We start from the raw sequence: 25,627 nt of genomic DNA on the forward strand, positions 1-25,627 counted from the left end.
TATATTCTTTTATAGTCCGATAAAAGAAAAACAAGAGACTTTTTCACCAGCAGAACTACACTAAAAGAAATGTTAAGGGAAAAGTTCAGGGTGCTATGGAGACAACCATACAGAAACCTAAACCTAGCCTGGAGTGTTAAGAGAGGTTTCCTGAAGAAATGCTGTTTAAACTAAGACCAGAAGTATAGTATTCATTATCAAATTTGAAAGTAATGTTAAACTAAAGCTAAAACATAAACTAAAGCAATGTTTAACTAAATGTTAAAATAAAAATGTTATTATTTACAAGAGCTTCGCCAAAGCAGTTCAATGGAGAAAGGACAAGCATCTGGAAATTATGTTCCCAAGAGATGGGAGGACTACAAAATCAAGTAGATAAGTGATATATAAACACAAAATCAAGTATCTTTAGTCATAAATGATATTTCCCTCCATATCACGGGTCTGCAAACTACAGGCTGAGGAACGAATTCAGCTCCCAGCCTCTTTCTGTGGATCCTTGAGCTAAGAATGTTTTTTACATTTTTACGAGGTTTTAAAAAAATTTTTTTAAGAGGAGATTTAACAGAAGCCATATATGACCCACAAAACCTAAAATATTCACTATCTATCCCTTTACAGAAACAATTTGCTGATTCCTGCTCTATGTGCTATAATCAATTAAAATATAATGAAGTCTTATCCTAACAAATTCATTAAACCTTTTTCTACCTGAACACAAAACATAAGTACTTTATATGTATATCATTTCAAAACAGCAGGTTTGTGGCTAAAGGTATCAAATAGCACAACATCTCAAAGTACCAAATTTACAATCAGCTACATAACATACATATTGTATCTTAACTGAACGTTCTGTCAACACATGTATGAATATAAACACTTTCACTATGACAATTAAGATGTATAAAAATTGGTACAGATAAGAATGTGGCTTTACTTAAACCAAATATAAAGCTTTTTCTATTTTAGCTGAAACATTTAGCATAAAACATCTATAGAGTGAAAATCTTAAGTCAGTGTATTCAATATTATTTTGAAAAAATAATTGCTATATAGTAGTAAGACAAACTATAAAAACTTACCAAGATTTTTTTCAATTCTTCAATTTCTACTTCTTTGTTATTTTTAAACTTAGTCATCTCTTCTAAAATAGGCAAAAGAATATAAGTGTGTTAAAGCTATATTAAAATAATAGGAAAGGGAAGAAACAAGAATAATACCATTTAAAAGGTAAGTATCAAGAGATGAATTAATGCAACTCAAGTACCATAAGGCACAATGGAAGTACAAATCTAATCATGCAAAAATAATAATGGATAAGTATTAATAGCAATGTTTCTATAAAATTTCACAGCCAAATGATCCCAAAGTGCATAAAGCAAAATAATAAATCTGAATAAAATGTATTTTGTATGAGGTCACCAAACAAGTGCCTTTACCTTCAACTCATTGCTTTCTAAACATCTGGCCTCTTAATCTTCATTCCTAATTTAAAAGTGAAGTGGTTCTTTCTCAGGCTAACTCTAGCCATGCATTAGACTCTGGATTTTCAACATTTTCACCTTCTCTGAGACTTTAGCTGATACATTTAACAATATACATTGACTGTAGAGGAATCTTTAATTTCTATTTCTCATCTAAATACCCTATTTGAATATAACACAAAAATATTTGACTGACAATTTCCGCCCTTTCAAACTACTGTCAAATTTCTCATGTTGCTTTCCAGACACATTTCTGATTTTATCTACCTGTTTCTTTCTTAACCACATGCAAAAACAATGCCTTTCTCCAAGACATTAATTACGTTATGATTTCAAAGATTATCAATAACCATTCCAAGATACAATTCTCAGTCCTCATCATCATGGAGCTTTATGGTATTAGATACTATTAACAGCTTCCTACTTTTTTTCCTCTGATTTTCAAGATCTTCTGTTATTCTGATTCCCTGTTTCCTCTCTAACCCTTGCTCCTCTTTCATCTGCTGACACCTTTCCTTCTTGCCACCCTAAATAATAATGCTTTACAATGCTTTTCTTTCTATACTTCCATGAATTCAACATTAGGCTAATGAATTAAAAAACCTTCTATCCCTAACCTCCTGTTTTTTTCTCTTTTCTTATACTTTAACTGCCTACGAAGTTCTCAAATGATGTCTAGCTGTCACCTAAAAATGATTTCATCTGAAATATTATCTTTCCTCACTGTTAAGGATCATTAATTATGGATATATAATAATTTCCTGAAAATTTCCCAGACTCTATACATTTTAAAAAACATAATGCCCAAGACTTTAGGGAAAACAATCAACAAAATATGATATGCCAAAGCAAAGTCCAGAAAAAAAGACTGTCACATACAAATCTTATCTACCCATCAAGTTTCATTTTAGGTAAATGTAAGTTAACTAAAAAAAAAAACTAAAGTATTGTCTAAAGACAATGGACAAAGCATGTCCACTTCACTTCAGTCCCATAAAATTAGAAGACACACACATACACACATACACACATACAAAAAGTCAACAACGTAATAATAAAGACTACCATTAAGAAACCAGAAAGTTGAGGAATTCTTGGGGGGAAAATTGCATTAATTCAATGAAGGCTATGTGGAGCAACTAGACCTGTGACCATATCTACCACCACAACACCAACCTCAGTTTAAAGCAAAGATTCTGGGAATCAGGGTCATGTGTAAATGGCAATGCCCCAAATAGTTAAATGATCCCTAGGCTAGATAGATAGCCACTATACTCAGAAGACAAGCTACCAAGCCCATCCTTCCTTACAACATCTCCCATCTCTCTCCTAATAAGAAGAATAAAATCATAATACACATACATATAGATGAAGAGAAAGTCTCAAATACTTAGAAGAGTAAAGAACCAACCATTTCCAAAGAAAAGTAAAACCATGAAAGAATGTTACCAAATTTATTAACTAATAAAACTAAAATTCAAGGAGAAAGAGTTAATAAAGCAAACAGAAGCAGATACTTTTCCAAGTATAACATGTTCCAACAGGATACTACATCCATGAAATAAAACACTTAGAGGTCTTGGAAATTTAAAAGTTAACAACAGATTTTTAAAATAGAAAATCAGGCACAGCTAAAGACTGAATAGCAAGGAAGAAGACAAAATATTTTCCCCAAATTCAGAGAGAAAGAACAAAGAGGTGGGTAGAAGGAAAATGGCAGTGTAGGGAGTTCTAGGATATAGTCTGTCCTCCAGGACAGCTGAAAAAAACAGCCAAGAACTGCCTAAAACAACTGTTCGGATGGCTCTGGAGATGATATGCACATCGAACACCACCCAGAAATGAGTGGAAGAATGAGACTGATAAATTGTGGTGAAGAGCTATGAGTAAATCTTTCTACACTGCGGAGGCCAGTGCCCATCCCACACTGGCAGGGAAGGCTGGCTTGAAAGTCACTTCCAGGTGGGAAATAAAAGTCCTCTCTCCTAAGATCAGGGAAGATCAGAGGGAGGGGGATTCAACCAGGCACCAATTGCAGCTGTTGAGAAATGAATTCAAACTGCTGGAAACCAGCTCTGAGCACAGATAAATTTACAACACAACCAAGAAAGAAACAAACCAGCAGGTTCTGTTTCAACCCCACTCCCAGCAAGCGAGGAAGCAGGATGGATGTAAAGGCAGAGGCTTCTGGAGGCAGCTAAGCTCAGTTTGCTGAAGGATGGCTCTGCCCCAAGAAAAGGGGGAGACAGGGACAGGCACCAACTCTGGCTCTTACTTGGTGAAGCCCGTGTGCTGGAGTCCAGCTCTGAGAACAGCTACATTTTTATTCTTCCTTTCTTTTTCTTTTTTTAAGCAGCCCATTAAAGAAAGAAGCTGGTAGTCCTCCTTTCAGTCCTGCCCCAGGCAGGGGCAGAAGCAGGGCTGATTCAGAGGAACAGTAACCCCTCAGGAAGCAGAGACAGGGTCACTGAGGTGCAGCTTGCCCCTAAGAAAAGGGTGGCAAGAGGGCCCAGTGCAAGTAGTGGCTGGCATTTACAGAATTTAGATCCCAGGGGCTGAAATATCAGCACCAATTTCAACCCACAATAAGTGGTGTTCAGTCTTTGTAACAATCACACATCAGCAGGGGCAGATGGGGGGCTGCTTGTGACTCTGGATTCTTTCAGTGGCTTTCTCCAAAATGTCTCTGGGCTTCAGTAACTTTTCCAGCTGGTAGGAAACAGGGTGCTGAAAGATGGTTCTTCTCAAGAAAAGGGGTGTGCTAGATTTTATGCACCCCAAAAAAGGCAATGTTCTCTTAAACCGTCCCTGTGGGGGCAGACCTATTACAGGGTGGAAACTTTTGATAAGGTTGTTTCCATGGAAACGTGATCTGGCCCATTCAAGGTGGGTCTTAATCCTCTTTCTGGAGTCTTCTAAGAGAGGATAAAACCAGAAGAAACTCAGAGAGCTGAGAGAAGGTCGGAGAGAAAAATGCCCACAGAAGCCCAGAGACATTTTGGAGAAAGCCACTGAAAGCAGAATCCAGAAGGACCAGCAGACATCACTCTATGCCTTCCCATGTGACAGAGGAACCCCAGATGCCAGCACCTTTACCTCAGAAAAGGTATCTACCTCTTGATGCCTTAATTTGGATATTTTCATGGACTTAAAACTATAAATTTGTAACCTAATTGTGCTGGTTTGGATGTATGATGTCCCCCAAAACACAATTATCTTTGATGCAGTCTTGTGTGGGCAGGAAGTGTATTGGTGTTAATCGGGTTGGAGACTTCTGATTGGATGTTTCCATGGAGATGTGCTCACTCAATTGATGGTGAGATCTTTCATTGGATAATTTCCATGAAGGTGTGGCCCTGCCCATTCAGCATGAGCCTTGATTAGTTTACTGGAACACTACATAAGCTCAGACAGAAGGAACACTACATAAGCTCAGACAGAAGCTCTTGCTACAGCCAAGAGGGACACTTTGAAGAATGCACAGAAGTGGAGAGAGTAGCCGCAGATGAGAGATAGTTTGAAGATGGCCATCGAAAGCAGACTCTTGCTCCAGAGAAGATAAGAGAGACAAACAACCCAAGAGCAACTAAGAGTGGCATTTTTGGGGAACTGCGGCCTAGAGAGGAATGTCCTGGGAGAAAGCCATTTTGAAACCAGAACTTGGAGCAGATGCCAGCCACGTGCCTTCCCAGCTAACAGAGGTTTTCCGGACACCAATGGCCATCCTCCAGTGAAGGTACATGATTGTCAATACATTACCTTGGACACTTATGGCCTTAAGACTGTAACTGTGTAACCAAATAAACCTCCTTTATTAAAGCCAATCCATTTCTTGTGCTTTGCATTCTGGCAGCATTAGCAAACTAGAACAGATTTTGGTACCAGAGAAGTGGGGTGCTGGTGCTGCGAAGTTTGCAAACACCAAACATGTTGGAGAGGCTTTTTAAATGGATAAGGGGAAGAAACTGGAAGAATTGTGAGGAGTTTGACAGAAAAGGCCTAAACTGCTTTAAAGAGACTGTATGTGGAAATATGGACTCTAAAGATACTTTTGATGAGGGCTTGAGCAGAAACGATGAATGTGTTGTTGTGAACTGGAAGAAAGGTGATCCTTGTTTTAAAGTGGCAGAGAATTTGGCAAAATTGAGTCCTGGTATTGGATGGAAGGCAGAATTTGAAAACGATGAGCTAGGATATTTGGCTGATGAAATTTCGAAACTAAAAGTTGTGGATATAGCATGGCTTTTCCTTGCAGCTTATAGTAAAATGCAAGAAGACAGAGATAAGCTGAGAATGAACTCTTGGGTTCAAAGAAACTAGAAACTGATGGTTTGGAAAATTCTGGGCTTCCAGGGGGAGGAACCCCAGAAGTTACAGCCCCATGTGAGGATTTAACCAAACATGGAACCCGACTGCCATTACAGTACAAGCCAAGATTGGAGATGGAGTTATCCAGAAAGGATTTGTGGAAAGTCCTATCATCTGATGGCTTTGACCTCTGTGTCATGTGAAGCCAACAGAATTTTTGCAAGATCTTTATAGACGGAGCGGCTGCCAGTCAGGAATGGAGGAGACAGACAAGGAACAAATTGAGGGGAAAATTTCTTCAAAGACAGAGCCATGGAGGTTGAGCTCTGGAGTCAAGAGGTCTCAGGCTGGGAGAGCGGAATGGCCCACACACATGGAAAGGGTGAGTATGCCCCAGAGGTCGAGGGTGGGCTTTTCACCTTGATGCTCAGGAAAAGTTCTGCTACCCCAGGCCCCAGAGAGGGTGGAGCACATTCCCAGGAGACTGGGGAGAGCCTGGCTACACCCCACTGTTCTGAAGGGGTTGAGCAGGTGCCCCAGAGATGGAAGAGAATCCAGTGCTGCCCCAAAGTCTGAAGAGGGTGGGATAGAGAAGGTGGTCTCCCCAATGTGTGGATATGTTGGCGCATTCATCCCAGCATTTGGAGAGGAAAGGGCTACCACAAAGGCCCTTAGGAAGGGTTAGACTCCCACTCTCTCAAGCCCAAGGATGTAACACCATTCTGTAAATGACTCTCAGACTTTGGTATCTAATGGAATTTGCCCTGTGGGTTTTAGAAACTGTTTTGGTCCTGTGAACCCTGTTTTCCTTTCAGTTTCTCCTTATGGCAATGGGAATGTTTATCCTATGAATGTCTCTTCTTTGTATATTGGAAGTACATAACTTGTTCTAAATTTTACAGGTCCACAGTCACATGGGAATTTTGCCTTAGGACAAACCATACCTGTAACTGATTTTGATAAGAGTTTTGTACTTATTTATTGTTACTGAAATGATTTAAGGCTTTTGTGATATTGTGATGGAATGAATGCATTCTGCATATGGAAAGAACATGTCTTTTGGGGTCCGGAGGGTGGAGTGTGCTGGTTTGGAGCTATTATGTACCCCAGAAAAGCCATGTTCTTTTAATCTATTCTTCTGGGGGCAGAACTATTGTGGGTGGGACCTTCAGATTAAGTTGTTTCCATGAAGATGTGACCAGCCCCTTCAAGATGGGTCTTAATCCCCTTGCTGGAGTCTTCTTTGAGAGGATAAAAGGCAGATGAAACTCAGAGAGCACAGGGAGACATTTTGGAGAGACATATTGCAGACAGCCATTGAAACTAGAACCGGGAAAGAAGCTAAGAGATGAAATCCAGAGTTTGTCCTGAGGAAGCTAAAACAGGACCCACAGATGCTTTCAGAGAAAAATGCCCCAAGAGAATCAAGGAGGACTTACAGGAGCTGACAAAGCCATTGAAATCAGAGCCCAGGAAAGAAGGACCAGCATATGTTGCCATGTGCCTTTCCATGTGACAGAAGAACCCTGGATGCCAGCAGCCTTTCCTCCAAGAAAGTATCTTCCTCTTCATGCCTTAATTTGGACATTTTCATGGCCTTAGAACTGTAACTTAATAGATCTCCATTGTCAAAATTCAACCCATTTCTGGTATATTGCATTCCAGCAGATTTAGCAAACCAGAACAAGGGGCATACAAGGTTCAGCATAGGCAGTGGCTGTTATTTAGATAATTCAGACCCCAGGAGCCAGGAAAACAGAAAGTTTCAAACAGCTTTCCCTCAACATCTATCAAACCACAATTCTGATCAGTTAAACATACACCACTCTAGAGGTCTAGAATGAGTTGAATCAAGGGTCAAAGAAGAGTTATAGGAAGGCTCTGAAAGATGGCAGATTAGGAGAGACAAGGCAAAAAAACATCTCCATGAAAAATACTAGATAAAAGGCAGAACATAATCAAGAGAACAAGTTCCAGTGAGGAACCAGCTGGACAAGGTCTGCTAGATCTGCAGGGACTGTGCACTTGGTGAAACCAGGAGTCTGCATTCTGAAACGAGTGAGTGAAACTGGTGGAGAAGCAGCAGCCATGCCGCAGTCTGGGGAAACTGGGGGTTGGTGTACGGAGTCAGACTAGTTTTAAAAACCCAAAAGCGGCTGCAGATCTGGCAGCAAGAGCCACACAGTGAAATGCGGTGGGAACTACTTCCCACAACCCATAGGCACGACTCAATATTTGGCATGGACGATAGTCTCTCACACAACCGCAGCTAATTCTCTCGGAGCTAGGAAGGTGGAGGTCAGCAAAAAAGGGGAAAATAACCACACCCCATACAGCCATCTTCCTGGCAGGCTGGGAACACTCCTGCTCAGCGCCCAGCACCACAGCCCACAGCTGTGCCACACAACCCAGTGTGTCAGGAAGTGTGTCCAGCAACACGCACACACACCCCAATAACTGGCATGGACAATAGCCTTTTGCATACTGGCAGCTAATTGTCTCGGAGCTAGGAAGGCAGAGGTCAGCAAAAAAGGGGAAAATAACCACGCACCATACAGCCATCTTCCCAGCAGGCTGGGAATGCTCCTGCCCGGCACCCGGCACCACAGCCCAGAGCTGTGCTGCACTACCCAGTGTGGCAGGAAGTGTGTTCAGCAACACGTATATATGCCCCAATAGCTGGCGTAGCCAATAGCCTGTTGCACACCTGCAGCTAACTGTCCTGGAGCTAAGAAGGTGGAGGTGTGTGAAAAGGAGGAAATTAACACACCCCATGCAGCCATCCTTTCAGAGGGCTGGGAACGCCCCTATATGGCCCTGCAGCCAAGAACTTCCTTTGGGGGGCTGTGCCCACTTGCGTAGTAGCACAGTTTTCCCTCAGCAAAGGCCCTAGGAGGGCACAGCTTGGAAGAAGGACCCACTGGGAAGTCCTGGGGACCATACACCAATACCAAGGACTTGTGGGTCAGCAGCAGAAAAGAACTGTGGTGAGTCTGAACTGAAGGCTTACACTCCTGCAACAGCTTTAAATCTCCAGGAACATGTCAGAGATTTTATTATTAAAGCCACCCTCCCTTCCTAACCGCTTATACACACCCCCTGCATTCAGGGTGGGCAGCACCAACTACACACAGAAACTTGGTATGACAACTGGACCCCCACAAGATTCAGAAACCCCCTCACCACAAAGACAAAGTTGGGGAGAACTGGCTTGAGGAGAACAGGTGGTTCATGGACACCAGCTGTTGGTTAGTTAAAGAAAGTGTACCCCACCAAGCTGTAGATCTGACTAATTAGAGATAATTGTTCTAAAAAGCCTATATATCCTAAAAGAACCCTATCAACTTAAGCAAATGACAAGAGGCCAAAAATAACAGAAGATTTTAAAGCATATGAAAAAAACAGATGATATGGATGACCCAAACCCAAACACCCAAATCAAAAGGTCAGAGAAGACACAGTACTTGGAGCAATTAATCAAAGAACTAAAGACAGACAATGAGAGCATGGCACAGAATATAAACGACATGAAGAAGACCCTAGAAGAGCAAAAAGAAGAAATTGCAAGAGTAAATAGAAAAACAGACAATGTCATGGAAATAAAAGAAACTTGACCAAATTAAAAAGATTCTGGATACTCACAGTACTAGATCAGAGCAAGCTGAACATCAAATCAGAGACCTCAAAGAAGACAGAATGGGGAGTGAAAGAACAAAAGAAAGAATGGGGAAAAAATTGAAAAAATCGAAATGAACCTCAGGGATATGATGGACAATATAAAAAGTCCAAATATAAGAGTCATTGGTGTTCCAGAAAGGGAAGAGAAGGGTAAAGGTCTAGGAAGAGTACTCAAAGAAATTGTTGGGGAAAACTTCCCAAACCTCTTAAACAATATAAATACACACATTATAAATGCCAAGCAAACTCCAAACAGAATAAATCCAAATAAATCCACTCTGAGACATATTCTGATCAGATTATAAAATACTGAAGAGAAGGAGCAAGTTCTGAAAGCAGCAAGAGAAAAGCAATTCACCACTTACCAAGGAAACAACAAAAGACTAAGTAGTGACTACTCAGTGTCCACCATGGAGGCAAGAAGGCAGTGGCATGACATATTTAAAACTCTGAAAGAGAAAAATTGCCAAGCAAGAATTCTTTATCCAGCAAAGCTCTCCTTCTAATTTGAGGGAGAGCTTAAATTTTTCACAGACAAACAAATGCTGAGAGAATTTGCTAACAAGAGACCTGCCCTACTTGAGAAATTAAAGGGAGCCCTACCGACAGAGAAATAAAGAAAGGAGATAGAGATATGGAGAAAGGCTCAGTACTAAAGAGATTAAGTATGGGTTCATTAAAGGACGTTAACGTAGACAGGGAAAAAATATATATAACAAACATAAACCAAATGATAGGATGACTGATTCAAGAAATGCCTTCACAGTAATAATGTTCAATGTAAATGGATTAAACTCCCCAATTAAAAGGTAGAGATTGGCAGAATGGATCAAAAAATATGAACCATCAATATGCTGCATACAAGAGACTCATCTCAGACACAGGGACACAAAGAAATTGAAAGTGAAAGGATGGAAAAAATATTTCATGCAAGCCACAGCCAAAAGAAAGCAGGAATAGCAATAGCAATATAAATCTCAGACAAAACGGACTTTAAATGCAAGGATGTTATGAGAGACAAAGAAGGCTACTACATACTAATAAAAGGGACAATTCAACAAGAAGAAATAACAATCATAAATGTTTATGCACCTAATTAAGGTGTCCCAAAATACATGAGACTAACATTGGCAAAACTAAAGGAAGCAATTGATGATTCCACAATAACTGTGGGAGACTTCAACACATCATTCTCTCCTATAGATAGATCAACCAGACAGAAGACTAATAAGGAAACTGAAAACCTAAACAAGCTAATAAACAACTTTAAATTAACACACATATATATAGAACATTACATCCCAAATCACCAGGATACACACTCTTCTCTAGTGCTCACAGAACTTTCTCCAGAATAGATCATATGATGGGACATAAACAAGCCTCAATAAATTTTTTAAAAATTGAAATTATTCAAAGCACATTCTCGGACCACAATGGAATACAATTAGAATTCAATAAACATCAAAGAACTTAGAAAATTCACAAATACCTGGAGGTTAAAACACACTCCTAAACAATCAGTGGGTTAAAGAAGAAATAGCAAGAGAAATTGCTAAATATTTAGAGACAAATGAAAATGAGAACACAACATATCAAAACCTATGGGATGCAGCAAAAGCGGTACTGAAGGGGAAATTTATAGCACTAAATGCTATACATTAAAAAGGAAGAAAGAGCTAAAATCAAAAAACTAATGGAGCAACTGAAGAAGCTAGAAAATGAACAGCAAACTAATCCTAAACCAAGTAGAAGAAAATAAATAACAAGGATTAAAGCAGAAATAAATGACATATAGAACAACAACAACAAAAATAGAATAAATAACACTAAAAGTTGGTTCTTTGAGAAGATCAACAAGATTCACAAGCTCTTGGCTAGACTAACAAAATCAAAAAGAGAGACGATCCAAATAAACAAAATAATGAATGAGAAAGGTGACATTACTGCAGATACCGAAGAAATTAAAAAAATTATAAGAGGAACCCATGAACAAACTAGATAATGTGGAGGAAATGGACAATTTCCTGGAAACATATGAACAACCTAGACTGACCAGAGAAGAAACAGAAGATCTCAACCAACCAGTCACAAGAAAAGAGATCCAATCAGTCATCAAAAAGCTTCCCACAAATAAATGCCCAGGGCCAGATGGCTTCACAGGGGAATTCTACCAAACTTTCCAAAAAGAACTGACACCAATTCTACTTCAAACTTTTTGATAACATTGAAGAAAATGGAAAACTACCTAACACATTTTATGACACTAACATCACTCTAATACCAAAACCAGGCAAATATGCTACAATAATTGAAAACTACAGGCCAATATTACTTACAAATATAGATGAAAAAATTGTCAACAAAATAGTTGCAAATCAAATCCAAAGACATTAAAAAAATCATACACCATGACCAAGTGGGGTTCATTCCAGGCATGCAAGGATGGTTCAACATAAGAAAATCAATCAATGTATTAAAACACATTAACAAATCAAAAGGGAAAAATCAAATGATCATCTCAATAGATGCTGAAAAAGCATTGGACAAAATCCAACAACTGTTATTGATAAAAACACTTCAAAAGGTAGGAATTGAAGGAAACTTCCTCAATATGATAAACAGCATATATGAAAAACCCACAACCAGCACAGTTCTCAATGGTGAGAGATTGAAAGCCTTCCTTCTAAGATCAGGAAAGAGACAAAGATGCCCACTGTCACCACTATTATTCAGCATTGTGCTAGAAGTGCTAGCCAGGGCAATTCGGTAAGACAAAGAAATAAAAGGCATCAAATTGGAAAGGAAGAAGTAAAACTGTCACTGTTTGCAGATATTATGATCTTATATCTGGAAAACCCTGAGAAATCAATGACACAGCTACTACATTTAATAAGCAAATTTAGCAAAGTTGCGGGATACAATATTAATGCACATAGGTCAGTAATGTTTCTATAAGCTAGAAATGACTGAAGTGAAGAGACACTCAAGAAAAAGATTCCATTTTCAATAGCAACTAAAAAAAATCACATACCTAGAAATAAACTTAACCAAAGATGTAAAAAACTTATACAAAGAAAACTACATAACTCTACTAAAAGAAATAGGGACCTTAAAAGATGGAAAAATACTCCATGTTCATGGATAGGAACACTAAATGTCATTAAGATGTCAATTCTACCCAAACTCATCTACAGATTCAATGCAATCACTATCAAAATTCCAACAACCTACTTTGCAGACTTGAAAAAGCTAGTTATCAAATTTATTTGGAAAGGAAAGATGACTATAATTCTTAAAAACACTCTAAAAAAAGAAAAACGAAGTAGGAGGACTTACACTCCCTGACTTTGAAGCTTATTATAAAGCCACACTAGCCAAAACAGCATGGTACCAGCAGAAAGATAGACATATTGATCAATGGAATCAAACTGAGAATTCAGAGATAGACCCCCAAATCTATAAGCCAACTGATATTTAATAAGGCACCCAAAGCCACCAAATTGGGACATAAGAGTCTTTTCAACAAGTGGGGCTGGGAGAGTTGGATATCCATGTACAAAAGAATGAAAGAGGACCCCTACCTCACACCCGACACAAAAATTAACTCAAAGTGGATCAAAGACCTCAATATAAAAGATGGTACCATAAAACTCCTAGAAGATAATACAGGGAAACACCTTCAAGACCTGGTATTAGGCAGTCACTTCCTAGACCTTACACCCAAAGCACAAGCAACAAAAGAAAAAATAGATAAATGGGAACTCCACAACTTAGAAGTTTCTGTATCTCAAAGGAATTTGTCAAAAGGTGAAGAGGCAGCCAACTTAATGGGAAAAAAAAATTGGAAAACATGTATCTGATAAAAGACTGACATCTTGCATATATAAAGAAATCCTACAACTCAATGACAATAGTACAGACAGCCCAATTATGAAATGGGCAAAAGATATGAAAAGACAGTTCTCTGAAGAAGAAATACAAATGGTCAAAAAACACATGAAAAAATGTTCAGCTTCACTAGCTATCAGAGAGATGCAAATTAAGACCACAGTGAGATACCATCTCACAATAATTAGAATGGCTGCCATTAAACAAATAGGTAACTACAAATGCTGGAGAGTATCTGGATAAATTGGAACCTTTATTCATTAATGGTAGGACTGTAAAATGGTTCAGCCACTCTGGAAGACAGTCTGGCGGTTCCTTAGAAAAGGAGATACAAAGTTACCCTTTGATCCAGCAATTGCACTTCTCGGTATATACCCAGAAGATCTGAAAGCAGTGACATGAACAGACATCTGCACGCCAATGTGCATAGCAGCAATAGTCACAATTGCCAAGAGCTGGAAACAACCCAAATATCCTTCAGCAGATGAGTGGATAAATAAAATGTGGTATATACACACGATGGAATTCTACATGGCAGTAAGAAGGAATAATGTCATGAAACCTATGACAACATGGATGAACCCTGAAGACATAATGCTGAACAAAATAAGCCAGGTACAAAAAGAGAAATACTATATGCTACCATTAATGTGAACATTGAAAAATGTAAAATAAATGGTTTATAATGTAGAATGTAGGAGACCTACTGATAGATAGCAATTAGTGAAGGGGGAATGATAATCTAATAAAAACAGATAAGTAAATTTAACGTTCTGGGAATGCCCAGGAATGACTATGGTTTGTTAATTTCTGGTGGGTATGGTAGGAACAAGTTCACAGAAATGTTGTTATCTTAGGTTATCTGTCTTTCTTATTCCTTTGCTGGATTATATTCTGTATATTTTCTTGGGGTAGAATAGGAACATGTTGGAAGTAATGTAGTTATTTTAGGTTAGGTGTCTTTTTCTTATTCCCTTGTTTTGGTGTGTTTGAAATGTTTTCTTTTTATTGTATTGTGTTTTTTTTTTTTAATTTTTGGATATAGTTAATAGTTAATTAAAAACAACAATGAAAAAAAATATCAGAGCACCCCTAAGGAGATGGGGGAAAATGCAGAGGCACTGGGCTTCTCCATCTGGATGGTTGCTGATGTGCTCACAAACATTGAGGAGTGGCAGATTGATGTGCTTAACCCTCTATCACGGGATTTGCCCTTGGGAAGTCTGTTGCCATGGATTGGCTAGGCCCACTTATAATTGTGCCTAAGAGTCTCCCCTGAATGCCTCTTTGTTGCTCAGATGTGGCCCTTTCTCTCTAGCTAAGCCAACTTGGCAGGTAAACTCACTGCCCACTCTCCTACATGGGATCTGACACCCACGGGTGTAAATCCTACTGGCAACATGGAATATGATTCCTGGGGAGGAATCTAGACCCAGCATCGTGGGATGGAGAACATCTTCTTGACCAAAAGGGGGATGTGAAATGAAATGAAATAAAGTTTCAGTGGCTGGGAGTTTCCAAAAGGAACTGTGAGGTCACTCTAGTGGACACTCTTATGCACAATATAGATAACTCTTTTTAGGTTCTAATGAATTGGAATAGCTACTAGTAAATACCTGAAACTATCAAACCACAACCCTATATCCTTGAATCCTGAAGACAACTGTACAACAATGAAACTTGCAAGGGGTGACAATCTGATTGTTAACGTCATATGGATCACACTCCTCTTTATCCAGGGTATAGATAGATGAGTAGAAAAATGGGGGCAAAAAAAAAAAAACTAAAGGAAAAATAGGGTGGGGGGACACCTTTTTTTATTCTTACTTTCACTTTTTTTCTGGTATAAGGAAAATGTTAAAAAAAGATTGGGGTGATGAATGAACACCCATATGATGGCAATGTGATCAATGAATTATATACTTTGGATTATTGTATGGTATGTGAATAAATCTTAATAAAAAAATCAAAAAATAAAATAAAATTGGTGGAAGAACTTATATTGAGAAAAAAAAAGAAGAGTCACAGCATAAAGCCAATCAACAAGAAAATCCTAGGCAAGAGAGATAAAAACCTCCAGAATAAACTAATCAAGAAAATTATATGCCCAGACACCAGCAAAAAATTACAAGTCACATTAATAAACATAAAGATATGGCCCAAAGGAAAAAACTAAAACTTCAGAAGAGATACAGGAGTTTAAACAACTAATTAAGGGTGTTCAAACAAATCTTCTGAATAAATTCAGTTAGGTGTTGGAAAATGTGACAAAAGAGATGAAGGATATAACAAAGACACCAGGTGAGCATAAAGAAAAATTCAAAACCATGCAAAAAAAAAATAAAAGAACTTATGGGAATGAAAGGCACAAGAGAAGACATAAAAAGTACAATGGAGACATATAACAGCAGATTTGAAGAGACAGAAAAAAGGATCAGTGAACTAGAGGATAAGCCATCTGAAATTTTACACATAAAAGAACAGATAGGGTAAACAATGGAAAAATCTGAGCAGGGTCTCAGGGAATTTAATGACTGCATAAAGGACACAAATATATATGTCATGGGTGTCCCAGAAAAAGATAGGGGAAAAGGAGCCTAAAGAGTATTTGAGGAAATAACAGCCGAAAATTTCCCAACTCTTATGAAAGACACCAAATTACAGGTCTAAGAAGTGCAATGTACCCCAAACAGAAGGCATCCAAATAGACCTACTCCAAGACACTTACTAATCAGATTGTCAAATGCCAAAGAAAAGAGAGAATTCTGGAAGCATTCTGAAAGAGAAACCCACTCCATCACCTACAAGGGAATTTCAAAAACACCAAGTGCTCCTTTCTCATCAGAGAACTAAAAGCGAGAAAAGCAGTGGCATGGTATATTTAAGATACTGAAAGAATAAAACTGCCAGCCAAGAATTCTCTATCTGGCAAAACTGTCCTTCAAAAGTGAGGGAGTGTGGAAAGCCGCCTCCCGAATCGGGCCTAGCGTATGCGCTGCAGCCTGCTCTAGAGTTACCCCCGCCCATCGAGTGAGCCAAGATGGCGCCTGCATCCTGTTTCCGCATAGTGACGCATGTATCCGCCACCCGCTCCTACCAATCGAAATCCTGTATACGCGATACTAGCCTAGAAGCTTATTGGTTGTTAATTGTGTATAAAAGGTCTTACCCGGACGGGGTAGGGTGAGACAGCCCACAAGGAGCCGTGCCTGACGGCCACATCGAGGCTGCTCTCCCACGAGGCGCCGTGCCCCGTGTGGGAACCAGTAACACAGAATGTTCATCTAGCTGTAGTAAAGGGCTTGCTTTCACAACTGCCGTGTGGTTCGAGTCGTGATTCATGACCAGGTTAGTTCGCGCAGTCTGCATCTCTCTCTCTCCTTCCCTGTTTCCCCTCGCCGGCCGGGAACCGGGGACCGAGCGGGGCAGCGCCGGACAAGGGAGAGTTTAAAACATTTACAGATAAACAGAAACTGAGAGAGTTCATTTACAAGAGACCTGTCCTACAAGAAATACTAAAGGGTGTGCTACAGGCAAAAGGAAAGACAGAAGAGAAGGTTTGGAGGAGAATGTAGAAATGAAGAATATCAGTAAGGGTAACTAAAAGGATAAAAAGAGAGAAAAAAAGATATGACATAAAAATCCAAAGGACAAAATTCTTGAAGAAAGTACTGCTTGGAAGGAAGATTACAATATTGGATAAGAAATGCATTTATAACCATTCTAATATAAAGTAATGCTAATAAAATGAAAACATTTTCCATTGGATAGTACAATTTTGGATGCTCAAACGTTAGTCTACAGTGGAAAATTAATCACTGCAAAAGAAAAAGCATAAATATGGTTCAAAAGTTCAACCAAACATCCTAACTACTTGTGGAATATTTGCAAAGCAAGCATTTCATAACTAGGCAATCTTAATCCAAGTATTTTAATTACAAAAGTCTTCAAAGTTTCTATTAAAGCCTACAGAAAGTTATGGAAATTCTAGGGAAACAACTGCCAATTTATGAATTTTTTAATTTATAAAAATTATTTTCACTGGAATAATTGGGAAAATAATATTTTATATCTTTTTAATTTTCTTCCTCTGATATGACACATAGTTACTAGAATTAGCTAACTAAATGGTCATAAATTCACAAAATAACTACAAAACTTCTGTCTCTTGACCATGAAAGTTGCTGAATATTAACAATGCCATACTGTAAAGCAGGATCACATTTTCCTATAAATAGTTCATAATCCAACATGCCTAGGCAATGAGGTTTAAAAATTAAATTGTAAAATATAAAAGACATTTTCCACTAAGAATCATTAAAGCTCCTGAATCTGAAATAAGGAAAACAGAGCTCTTGGATTCCTTATACTTCCAGGTATCTATGAACTGCATAATGAAACTGAAAATCTTTCTTAAGGTTTAAATTTTCTATCCTCAAAAACATCAAATAAACAAAATTATCAAAAAATCACTATTAGCAAATGATGGAGGAGAAGGTATATTTTATTCTGTAACAGTTTTTAAGTTTTTATAATCACCTAATATCATCAAAGTACACAAGTTATTCTCTGAATCTTACCCAGTTCACTTGATTTCTTCTGAAGCTCCATGGTAAGTATGTTCAATTGATCTTCATTTTTTCCCAATCTTGTAAAATATATTATTTTACAATGTAAAATATTCCTTTAGTCAGATTTCATCTAGTATCTAAAATTGGTGCAATTTAGCAACTGATATATCTTAGTGCAGATTCATCCACTCAATTATTAAGCATTTATTGGGTACCTACTATGTCGCAAATATTGTGCTATTTTAAAATAACATATCACTATATAAACATATAATTGTATATTAATTGCATCTACATAAAACCTTAAGGCTTACAGCCATAATTCTGTCTCTTAGCTATTGCTGAAAATCAATTAATACATTCTAGAACTTCCAAAGAAACTAAGTAACTGTTACATTAAATTCTGCCTTAGAAACAATATAAATATGAGAACTTCTGAAATTTGTTTAACTTCTCTAGCTTTCTATTTCCTGATCTATAAAACTGAGATAATTGGGACAGATGACACCTTAAATTTGAAACTTGTCAGGATAGATCAATCAAGAATATTTAAGATTAGGGGACCTAGAAAAGCTAAATTTTCTTCTTTCACCACACATGAGCAGTGAAAAAGAAATACTGCGAGGCCCAGGCCATGACTTCACAGAGGAACTTCTTCTTTCTTCATCAGAACTACAAGACTTAATTAACTCTGAAGCTAATAAAACAAAAATAATTACCTAGGTTTCATAACATAGATTTATATGACTATTTCCTTAATATAAATTAGTGAAAAATAGAGGAAGTCTTCAACACTCAGGTTTCAGACAAACTTCTGTTTAGATGAAATACAAATGGTTTATTTTCTATATGATTAGTCTCATTCATTCATTCATTCATTCATTCAACAAAAATATTTGAGCACCTATCCTACACCAAGCTAAATTCAAAAATCAGAAAGAAGTTTACAGAATCCAGTAAAGCAAATGCACAGCTTAAGACATTATTTCTATGAAGCTAATAATAATCCACAAGTTCATTAAATATGTCAAATTACTGCATCAGCACATATGAGCTTGCCTATATAACTTGACTCTATGGCAAAGCATGCATGGTACTATCTTTCCCTAGGTTACCTTTTTACCCCATAGACATTTTTAAAATGTATTCCCACCTTATATAATAAAAGAGACTTAGTTACATTTGTTATAGTTACAGTTATTGTAAGAATTACAAGTCAGTTAAAAATGAGTAAAATGGCACTGAATATTAGAGGTAAATTGTTTTTACTCAGCTAAACAAGAAATATTTTTTACCTTTGCTCTTCCGTTGTCAATAATTCTTTCAAATTGCAGATGGTAGTTTTAAGTTCAGTAACCACAAATGAATGAGCAGTTTTAGCTTTATTAAGTTCTTCCATTTGAGCTTCTTTTTCTCCAGTGAGCTGATGTATTGTGTTTGTTGCGATCTGTAAATCTTCCTCTAAAGCTTTTTGAGTAGCCTAAATGAAATGAAGTACAAAACAAAAGCAATGATTCAAAAGTCTTAAGGAAAAATAAAAGTTGAACTCCTGTGCTTCTGTGAATTTGTTGTTTCCTAACCCTCTGGCCAATCTGGAAGGCCCCACCCACTACTCTTATTTCAATTCACCAATCCTCCAAAGTTCACCTATAGTCCAAACTCCTCCAATGAAGCCTTCCTAGCCAATCCATCCCATAGTGTTCTTTCAAGTCATAACTATTACAGCTCTTCAATACCTGAATCACTCTGTTGGTACCTAGCGTAGTCTTATACTTTAGTTACATTTTTTATCTGTTGTTATCCAGTGTCCCTAACTAAACTACAAGCATTTTGTAGACTGGAATTGCTTCTTCTCTATTTGAAGCTCCAAGTCCTTGTATATAAAATTAATATTCAGTAAATATTTGTAGACCAATTGGTAGTCTGAGACTAATTACACACTAATCAGTTTTTAAATCATACCACACTTCTTTGCAAAGACATTTTAGCATCTTCTAGTTCTGATGTCATATGATCCTGCTTCTCTTTTGATTCTTTTAGGTTTTCATTCTGTAATTCTAAAAGAGAAAGATATAGATAAAGTAGTACTTAATAGAAAACACACACCAAGGAAAAACTGTTATTTGTAACAATCATTATTTTTCCTTGATTTGATAATTAATATGTGCTGTTTAAAGCCACTAAGTCTGTAGGCTATTGTCACAACAGGAAAAAGAAAACTAATACAACCAACAAACTGCAGGATCTAATACACATTTATAGAAAAGTCCATCCATCAACAGACTATACATTCTTTATGAGTTCCCAGAGAACATATACCAAGATAGACTAGATTGTGGAAAACAAAACAAACCGCAACAAATGTAGATTTGAAATCACACAGTGTGTGTTTTCTGATGACAGTATAATCAAACTAGAAACCAATAACAGAAAGATAACAAGAAAATTTCCAAACCCATGGAACTACACAACACACTTCTAAATAATCCTGGGATCAGAAAAGAAGTCTAAAGGGAAATTCTATAAATGCATTGTATTGAATTAAAATGAAAATACAATGTATCAAAATATGTTGAAAAAGCTAAAGCACTGCTTTAAGAAGAAAATTATTGCACTAATGCCTATGTGCTGGTTTGAATGTATTATGTCCCCCAAAATGCCATTATCTTTGATGCAATCTTGTGTGGGCAGAAATACTAGTGTTAATTAGATTTTGGAATCCTTGGGGTGTTTCCATAGAGATACGACCCACCCAACTGTGGGTGATGACTGACTGGATAATTAATTCAGAGTGGGTCTGAATTAAATTACTGGAGCACTATATAAGCTCATACAGAAGAGACAATCTTGCTACTGCCAAGAGAGACACTTTGAAGAATGCACAGCAGCTGAGAGAGGAACTGCAGTTTACAGAGACATTTTCGAGATGGCCTTTGAAAGCAGACATTTGCTCCAGAGGAGCTAAGAGAGGACAAACGCCCCGAGAGCAACTAGGAGTGACATCTTTGAGGAGCTGAAGCCTAGAGAGGAACGTCCTGGGAGAAAGCCACTTTGAAACCAGAACTCCAGAGCAGATGCTGGCCACGTGCCTTCCCAGCTAACAGAAGTTTTCTCTATGCCACTGACCATCCTCCAGTGAAGGTACCCGATTGTTGATGCATTACCTTGGACACATTATGGCCTTAAGACGGTAACTGTGTAACCAAATAAACCCCCTTTTATAAAAGCTGATCCATTTCTTCTGTTTTGCATTCCAGCAGCATTAGCAAACTACAACAGCATATTATCAGAAAAGAAGAAAGTCTTAAGTCAATAATATAAGCTCTTGTCTCAAGTATCTAGTAAAGAGCAAAATAAAACCAAAGAGAGCAGAAGAAAAGTAAATAATAAAATAAGAGCTGAAACCAAAGAAATTGAAAATAGAAAATCAATGAAAAAGATCTGCTTAATTTAAGAAGATCAATAAAACTGACAAATCTTTAGTAGGAGTGACAAAGAAAAAAAGAAAAGCTAAAAATTACTAATATCAAGAATGAAACAGGATATATATAAATAACAACAGACCCTGTAGATATTAAAAGGATAATAAAGGAATACAACAAAAACTCTACTCACATAAATTAGGCAAAAATGAAGAAATGGACCATTTCCCTAAAAAACAGAAACTAACACAACTTAACCAATATGAAAAGGATAATATGAATAGCCTGATAACTATTAAGAAAATCGAATTCATAATTTAAAAATTAAAAAAAAAGAAATCTCCAAGGCCAGATGGTATCACTGGAGAATTCTGCCAAACACTTAAAGAATAATTAATACCGACTCTATACAATCTCTTCCAGAAAACAAAAGAGGGAAGACTTCCCAATTCATTTTATGAAACTACTATTACCTTGATACCAAAATCAGACATAAAAAGTACAACAGAAAATACAGACTAAAATCCTGCAAAAACTCAACAAAATATTAGCAGACCAAATTCAACAACATATATATACATAATTATAAACCATTACAAAGAAGGTTTATTCCAAAGACACGAGACTGGTTTCTTATAAAATAATTCATCAGTGTAAGCCACCATAATAACAAACGAAAGAAGAAAAATTACATGATCATTATCTACTGACACAGAAAAAGCATTTGGCGAAGTTCAATATAATTTACGATAAAAACTCTTAGTAAGTAAAGAATAGAGGTAGATTACCTCAACTTGTTAAAGAACATTTACAAAAAGATCTACATCTATCATCATTGTTAATGAATAAAATCTGAATGCTTTCCTCATAAAATCAGGAACAAGGCAAAGATGTCTGCTCTCACCATTCTTGTTCCAAAAAGTACTAGAAGTTCTGGCCACTGCATTTAGGCAAGGAAAAGAAAAAGCATACTGACTGGAAAAAGAGAAATAAAATTATCTCTATTGCAGATGACATAACTGTACACATAGAAAATCGAAAAGAATTTTTTTTAATTTTAGAACTGATAAGTGAGTTTATCAAGGTCTCAGGATACAAGATAAACAAAAAGCAATCATGTTTCTATAGATTAACAATGAACATACACAAAAAAAAGCAAAATTAAGACCACAATACCATTTCAACTGTTTCAAAAAAAATATTAAATACTTAGGTACACTTAGGTACACACTTAACATATATGGAATCTCTATGCTGAAAATTGCAAAATGCTAATGATAGCTTTTGACAGCTGGGTAGGTCATTTCGTGAGGTACAGCATCCCAGAAAATGCACAGGTTTGGGGACTGGGGGGAGATCATTGAATTTTGGGAATTGTGGAATTTAAGATGTCAGCAGGATGTCTAAGAAATGTGGTAGACATTTGATATATGGATCTGAATCTCTGCATACAATTCTGGGCTGAAGATGTATTGCCCCCTTAGCTGCAGTTTTTGGAAACAATTTGGAATAGAGTGCACTGTTGGAGATCAGAAGACACCTAAGATCATATTCTTGCTCTTCGGGAACTGCTTGTCTAGAAAGGACAAAAGCCTTTCTCAATCCCAAGATGCCAGGTCCAGGCTCATCCCCAGGAGTCATGTCCCACATTGCCAGGGAGATTTATATCCTCAAGAGTTGTGTTCCACATAGTGGGGAGGGCAGTGAGTTCATCTGCTGAATGGGCCTAGGGAGAGAGGCCACATCTGAGCAACAAAAGAGGTTCTCTGGGGGTGACTCTTAGGCACAATTATAAGTAGGCTTAGCCTCTCATTTGCAGGAACAAGCTTCATAAGGGGAAGCCCCAAGATCAAGGGCTTGGCCTTCTAAATTGGTGGTCCAATGCTTGTGAAAATATCAGTAAGTCCCCAGGTGAGGAAGTTTTATATTTCTACATGTTTTCCCTGTCCCTCAAGGGGGCTTTGCAAATACACTTTTATTCTCTGCCCAAATTACTTTGGGTTGTATTGGGGCTTCACACTAACCTGTACAAACCAGCCAGATCTCACTTCCTATTCAAAGTTCCATGTAATTACAGTGTTTGGATAAACTGACTATACAAGTTAAGTTATATAGTGTGCTACAGAAAATACAGATTTTGCACCAAATAAACATTTCTTCCTTTGCTCTTAAACAGAAGTTGAAGCCTAAAAACACCATCAACATCATCCTTTACCCTTTAGTCTGATTTGCCTTAGTTCTAACCAGATACAAATAACTGACATGAACAACAGGCCCCAGCCAGGTTTTTATAAAAAATATTCTTAGTCTTTCCATGAACTTAAAATGTCCAGTTTTAATGCTTCAAGATTTAGAATTACTGCCAAATTGAATAAAATGAGAAAAAAGCTTATTCAATATTTACAGAAAAGTACCGGAAAGGAGAAAAAGAAGCAATAAACAGAGATGACAAATAAATGAGTCAAGGTGGTAACAAGATTTTCCTATTATTTTAAAGTTAAGGCTTGTTTACATCTTTTGTGTTGACTGGTTGTTTTAAGAGCAAATCATTTCATTTCCCTCTCAGCTAAAGAATAAAAGATAATCAAGATGTGTGTTTTCATAGTATGCTTACTTAAAACTTTTATTTTAATTTTCAACCTCTCAGTGAGGTGAAAAAGCCATTAAAACGTGACATTGGAAGTGTGCCAGTTTGGATATATTATGTCCCCCAAAAACCATTATCTTTAGTGCAATCTTGTGGGGGCAGATGTATTTAGTGTTGATTAGGTTGGAACCTTTGGATGAGGTTGTTTCCATGGAGATGTGACCCACCAAACTGTGGGAAATACCTTTGATTAGATTGTTTCCATGGAGTGTGGCCCTGCCCATTCAGCGTGGGTATTGAGTTAATCACTAGAGTTATATAAAAGAGCTCAGACAGAAGGAGCTCAGTGTTGCAGCTGAGGACATGTTTTGGAGATGGTCAATGAAAGCAGACTTTTGCTGATGCTTTGGAGAAGCTAAGAGAGGACAAAACACCTCAAGAGCAACATTCTGAAGAATGCACAGGAGCTGAGAGAGGAGCTGGAACACAACCTGGGATCAGCAGACTCCAGCCACGTGCCTTCCCAGCTAACAGAGGATTTCTGGACGCTATTGGCCTTCCTTCAGTAAAGGTGGAGATTGGAAGCGGTGGGCCTGATAGGCTCCTTGTTTCCTTATTCTTGGCTCCCATGATCTTACCTTTTTGATGGCCAGAGAGGAAGCATAAAGATGAAAGCAAGATGTTGCTTGGAATACATCAGCAAAGAAAAGACACTCACACATGCATGCATATGTACACACTTCCTTTGTGCAATTGACAATCTATCCACAGATGGATTATGATTATTATTATCCTTCCCCCCATTTTTTAAAACAAAAAGAGCAAATTTAAGGCAGAATTGCTGCAATGAAATCATTTTTTGTGTGTGCTCTACTGTGATGGTTTGGAGGTTTTATGGACCCCAAAAGGGATTTTGCTCTTAAAGCTAATCCATTCCTGTGGGTGTTGACCTGTTGTGGGTGGGACTCTTTGATTAGGTTATTTCAGTTGAGGCCTGCCCCATGGGGGTCTTAATCCTCTTACTGGAGTCCTTTATAAGAGGATGAAAGACAGAGAGAAAGACACAGAAGCTGAGAGAGAAGGACCCATGCAAAAACTAAGAATAAACAGACAAAGAAACAGAGAGGAAGCCACTGAAACCAGAAGCTGGAAGCAACGACACCCAGGAGAGAAGGGAGAGACCAGCAGACGTCACCATGTGCCTGGCCGTGCGGCAGAGAAGCCCAGGATCACTGGTAGCCGGTCTTCGAAGAGAAAGCATCGCCTGTTGATGTGTTGATTTGGACTATTTCATGGCCTCAGAATTGTAAGCCTGAAAGTTAATAAATCCCCTTTGTAAAAGCCAAAAAAAAAAAAAAAAAAAAAAATGCTAATGATAGAAATCAATGAAGACCTAAATAAATGGAGAGACATACCACGATCATGGGTTTGGAAACTCAACATAGAAAAGATGTCAGTCAACTCCCAAATTGGTTTAACGAAATTCCTTTCAAAATCCTGGCATGGTTTTTGTAGAAACAGACAATCAGATTCTAAAATTTATATCGGAAGGCACAGACCCTAGAAGAGAATAATCTTGACAAAGAAGTACATGATATTAAGGCTTAGTATATAGCTACAGTAATCAAGACATGTGATAATAAAGGAGGAACAGACATAGAGACCAATGGAAAAGAATACAGA

The 25,627-nt window shown here is 37.7% G+C and overlaps 1 protein-coding gene across 2 annotated transcripts in view; it reads right to left on the minus strand.

Moving 5' to 3' along the window:
• The window catches only part of SYCP1 (synaptonemal complex protein 1), a 183,840-nt gene that overhangs the window by 106,347 nt on the left and 51,866 nt on the right, over nucleotides 1–25,627 (minus strand). For both annotated transcript variants that reach the window (XM_037815157.1, XM_037815155.1), the window contains exons 12-15: nucleotides 19,898–19,992; nucleotides 19,231–19,415; nucleotides 17,945–18,012; nucleotides 1,086–1,147 (exon numbers count right to left, since the gene is read on the minus strand). In XM_037815157.1, the coding sequence (XP_037671085.1) occupies nucleotides 1,086–1,147; nucleotides 17,945–18,012; nucleotides 19,231–19,415; nucleotides 19,898–19,992 (410 nt within the window). The remainder of the gene's footprint in view (nucleotides 1–1,085; nucleotides 1,148–17,944; nucleotides 18,013–19,230; nucleotides 19,416–19,897; nucleotides 19,993–25,627) is intronic.

The sequence above is a fragment of the Choloepus didactylus genome, chromosome 2 (assembly GCF_015220235.1).
Source record: "Choloepus didactylus isolate mChoDid1 chromosome 2, mChoDid1.pri, whole genome shotgun sequence".
Taxonomy (NCBI): domain Eukaryota; kingdom Metazoa; phylum Chordata; class Mammalia; order Pilosa; family Megalonychidae; genus Choloepus; species Choloepus didactylus.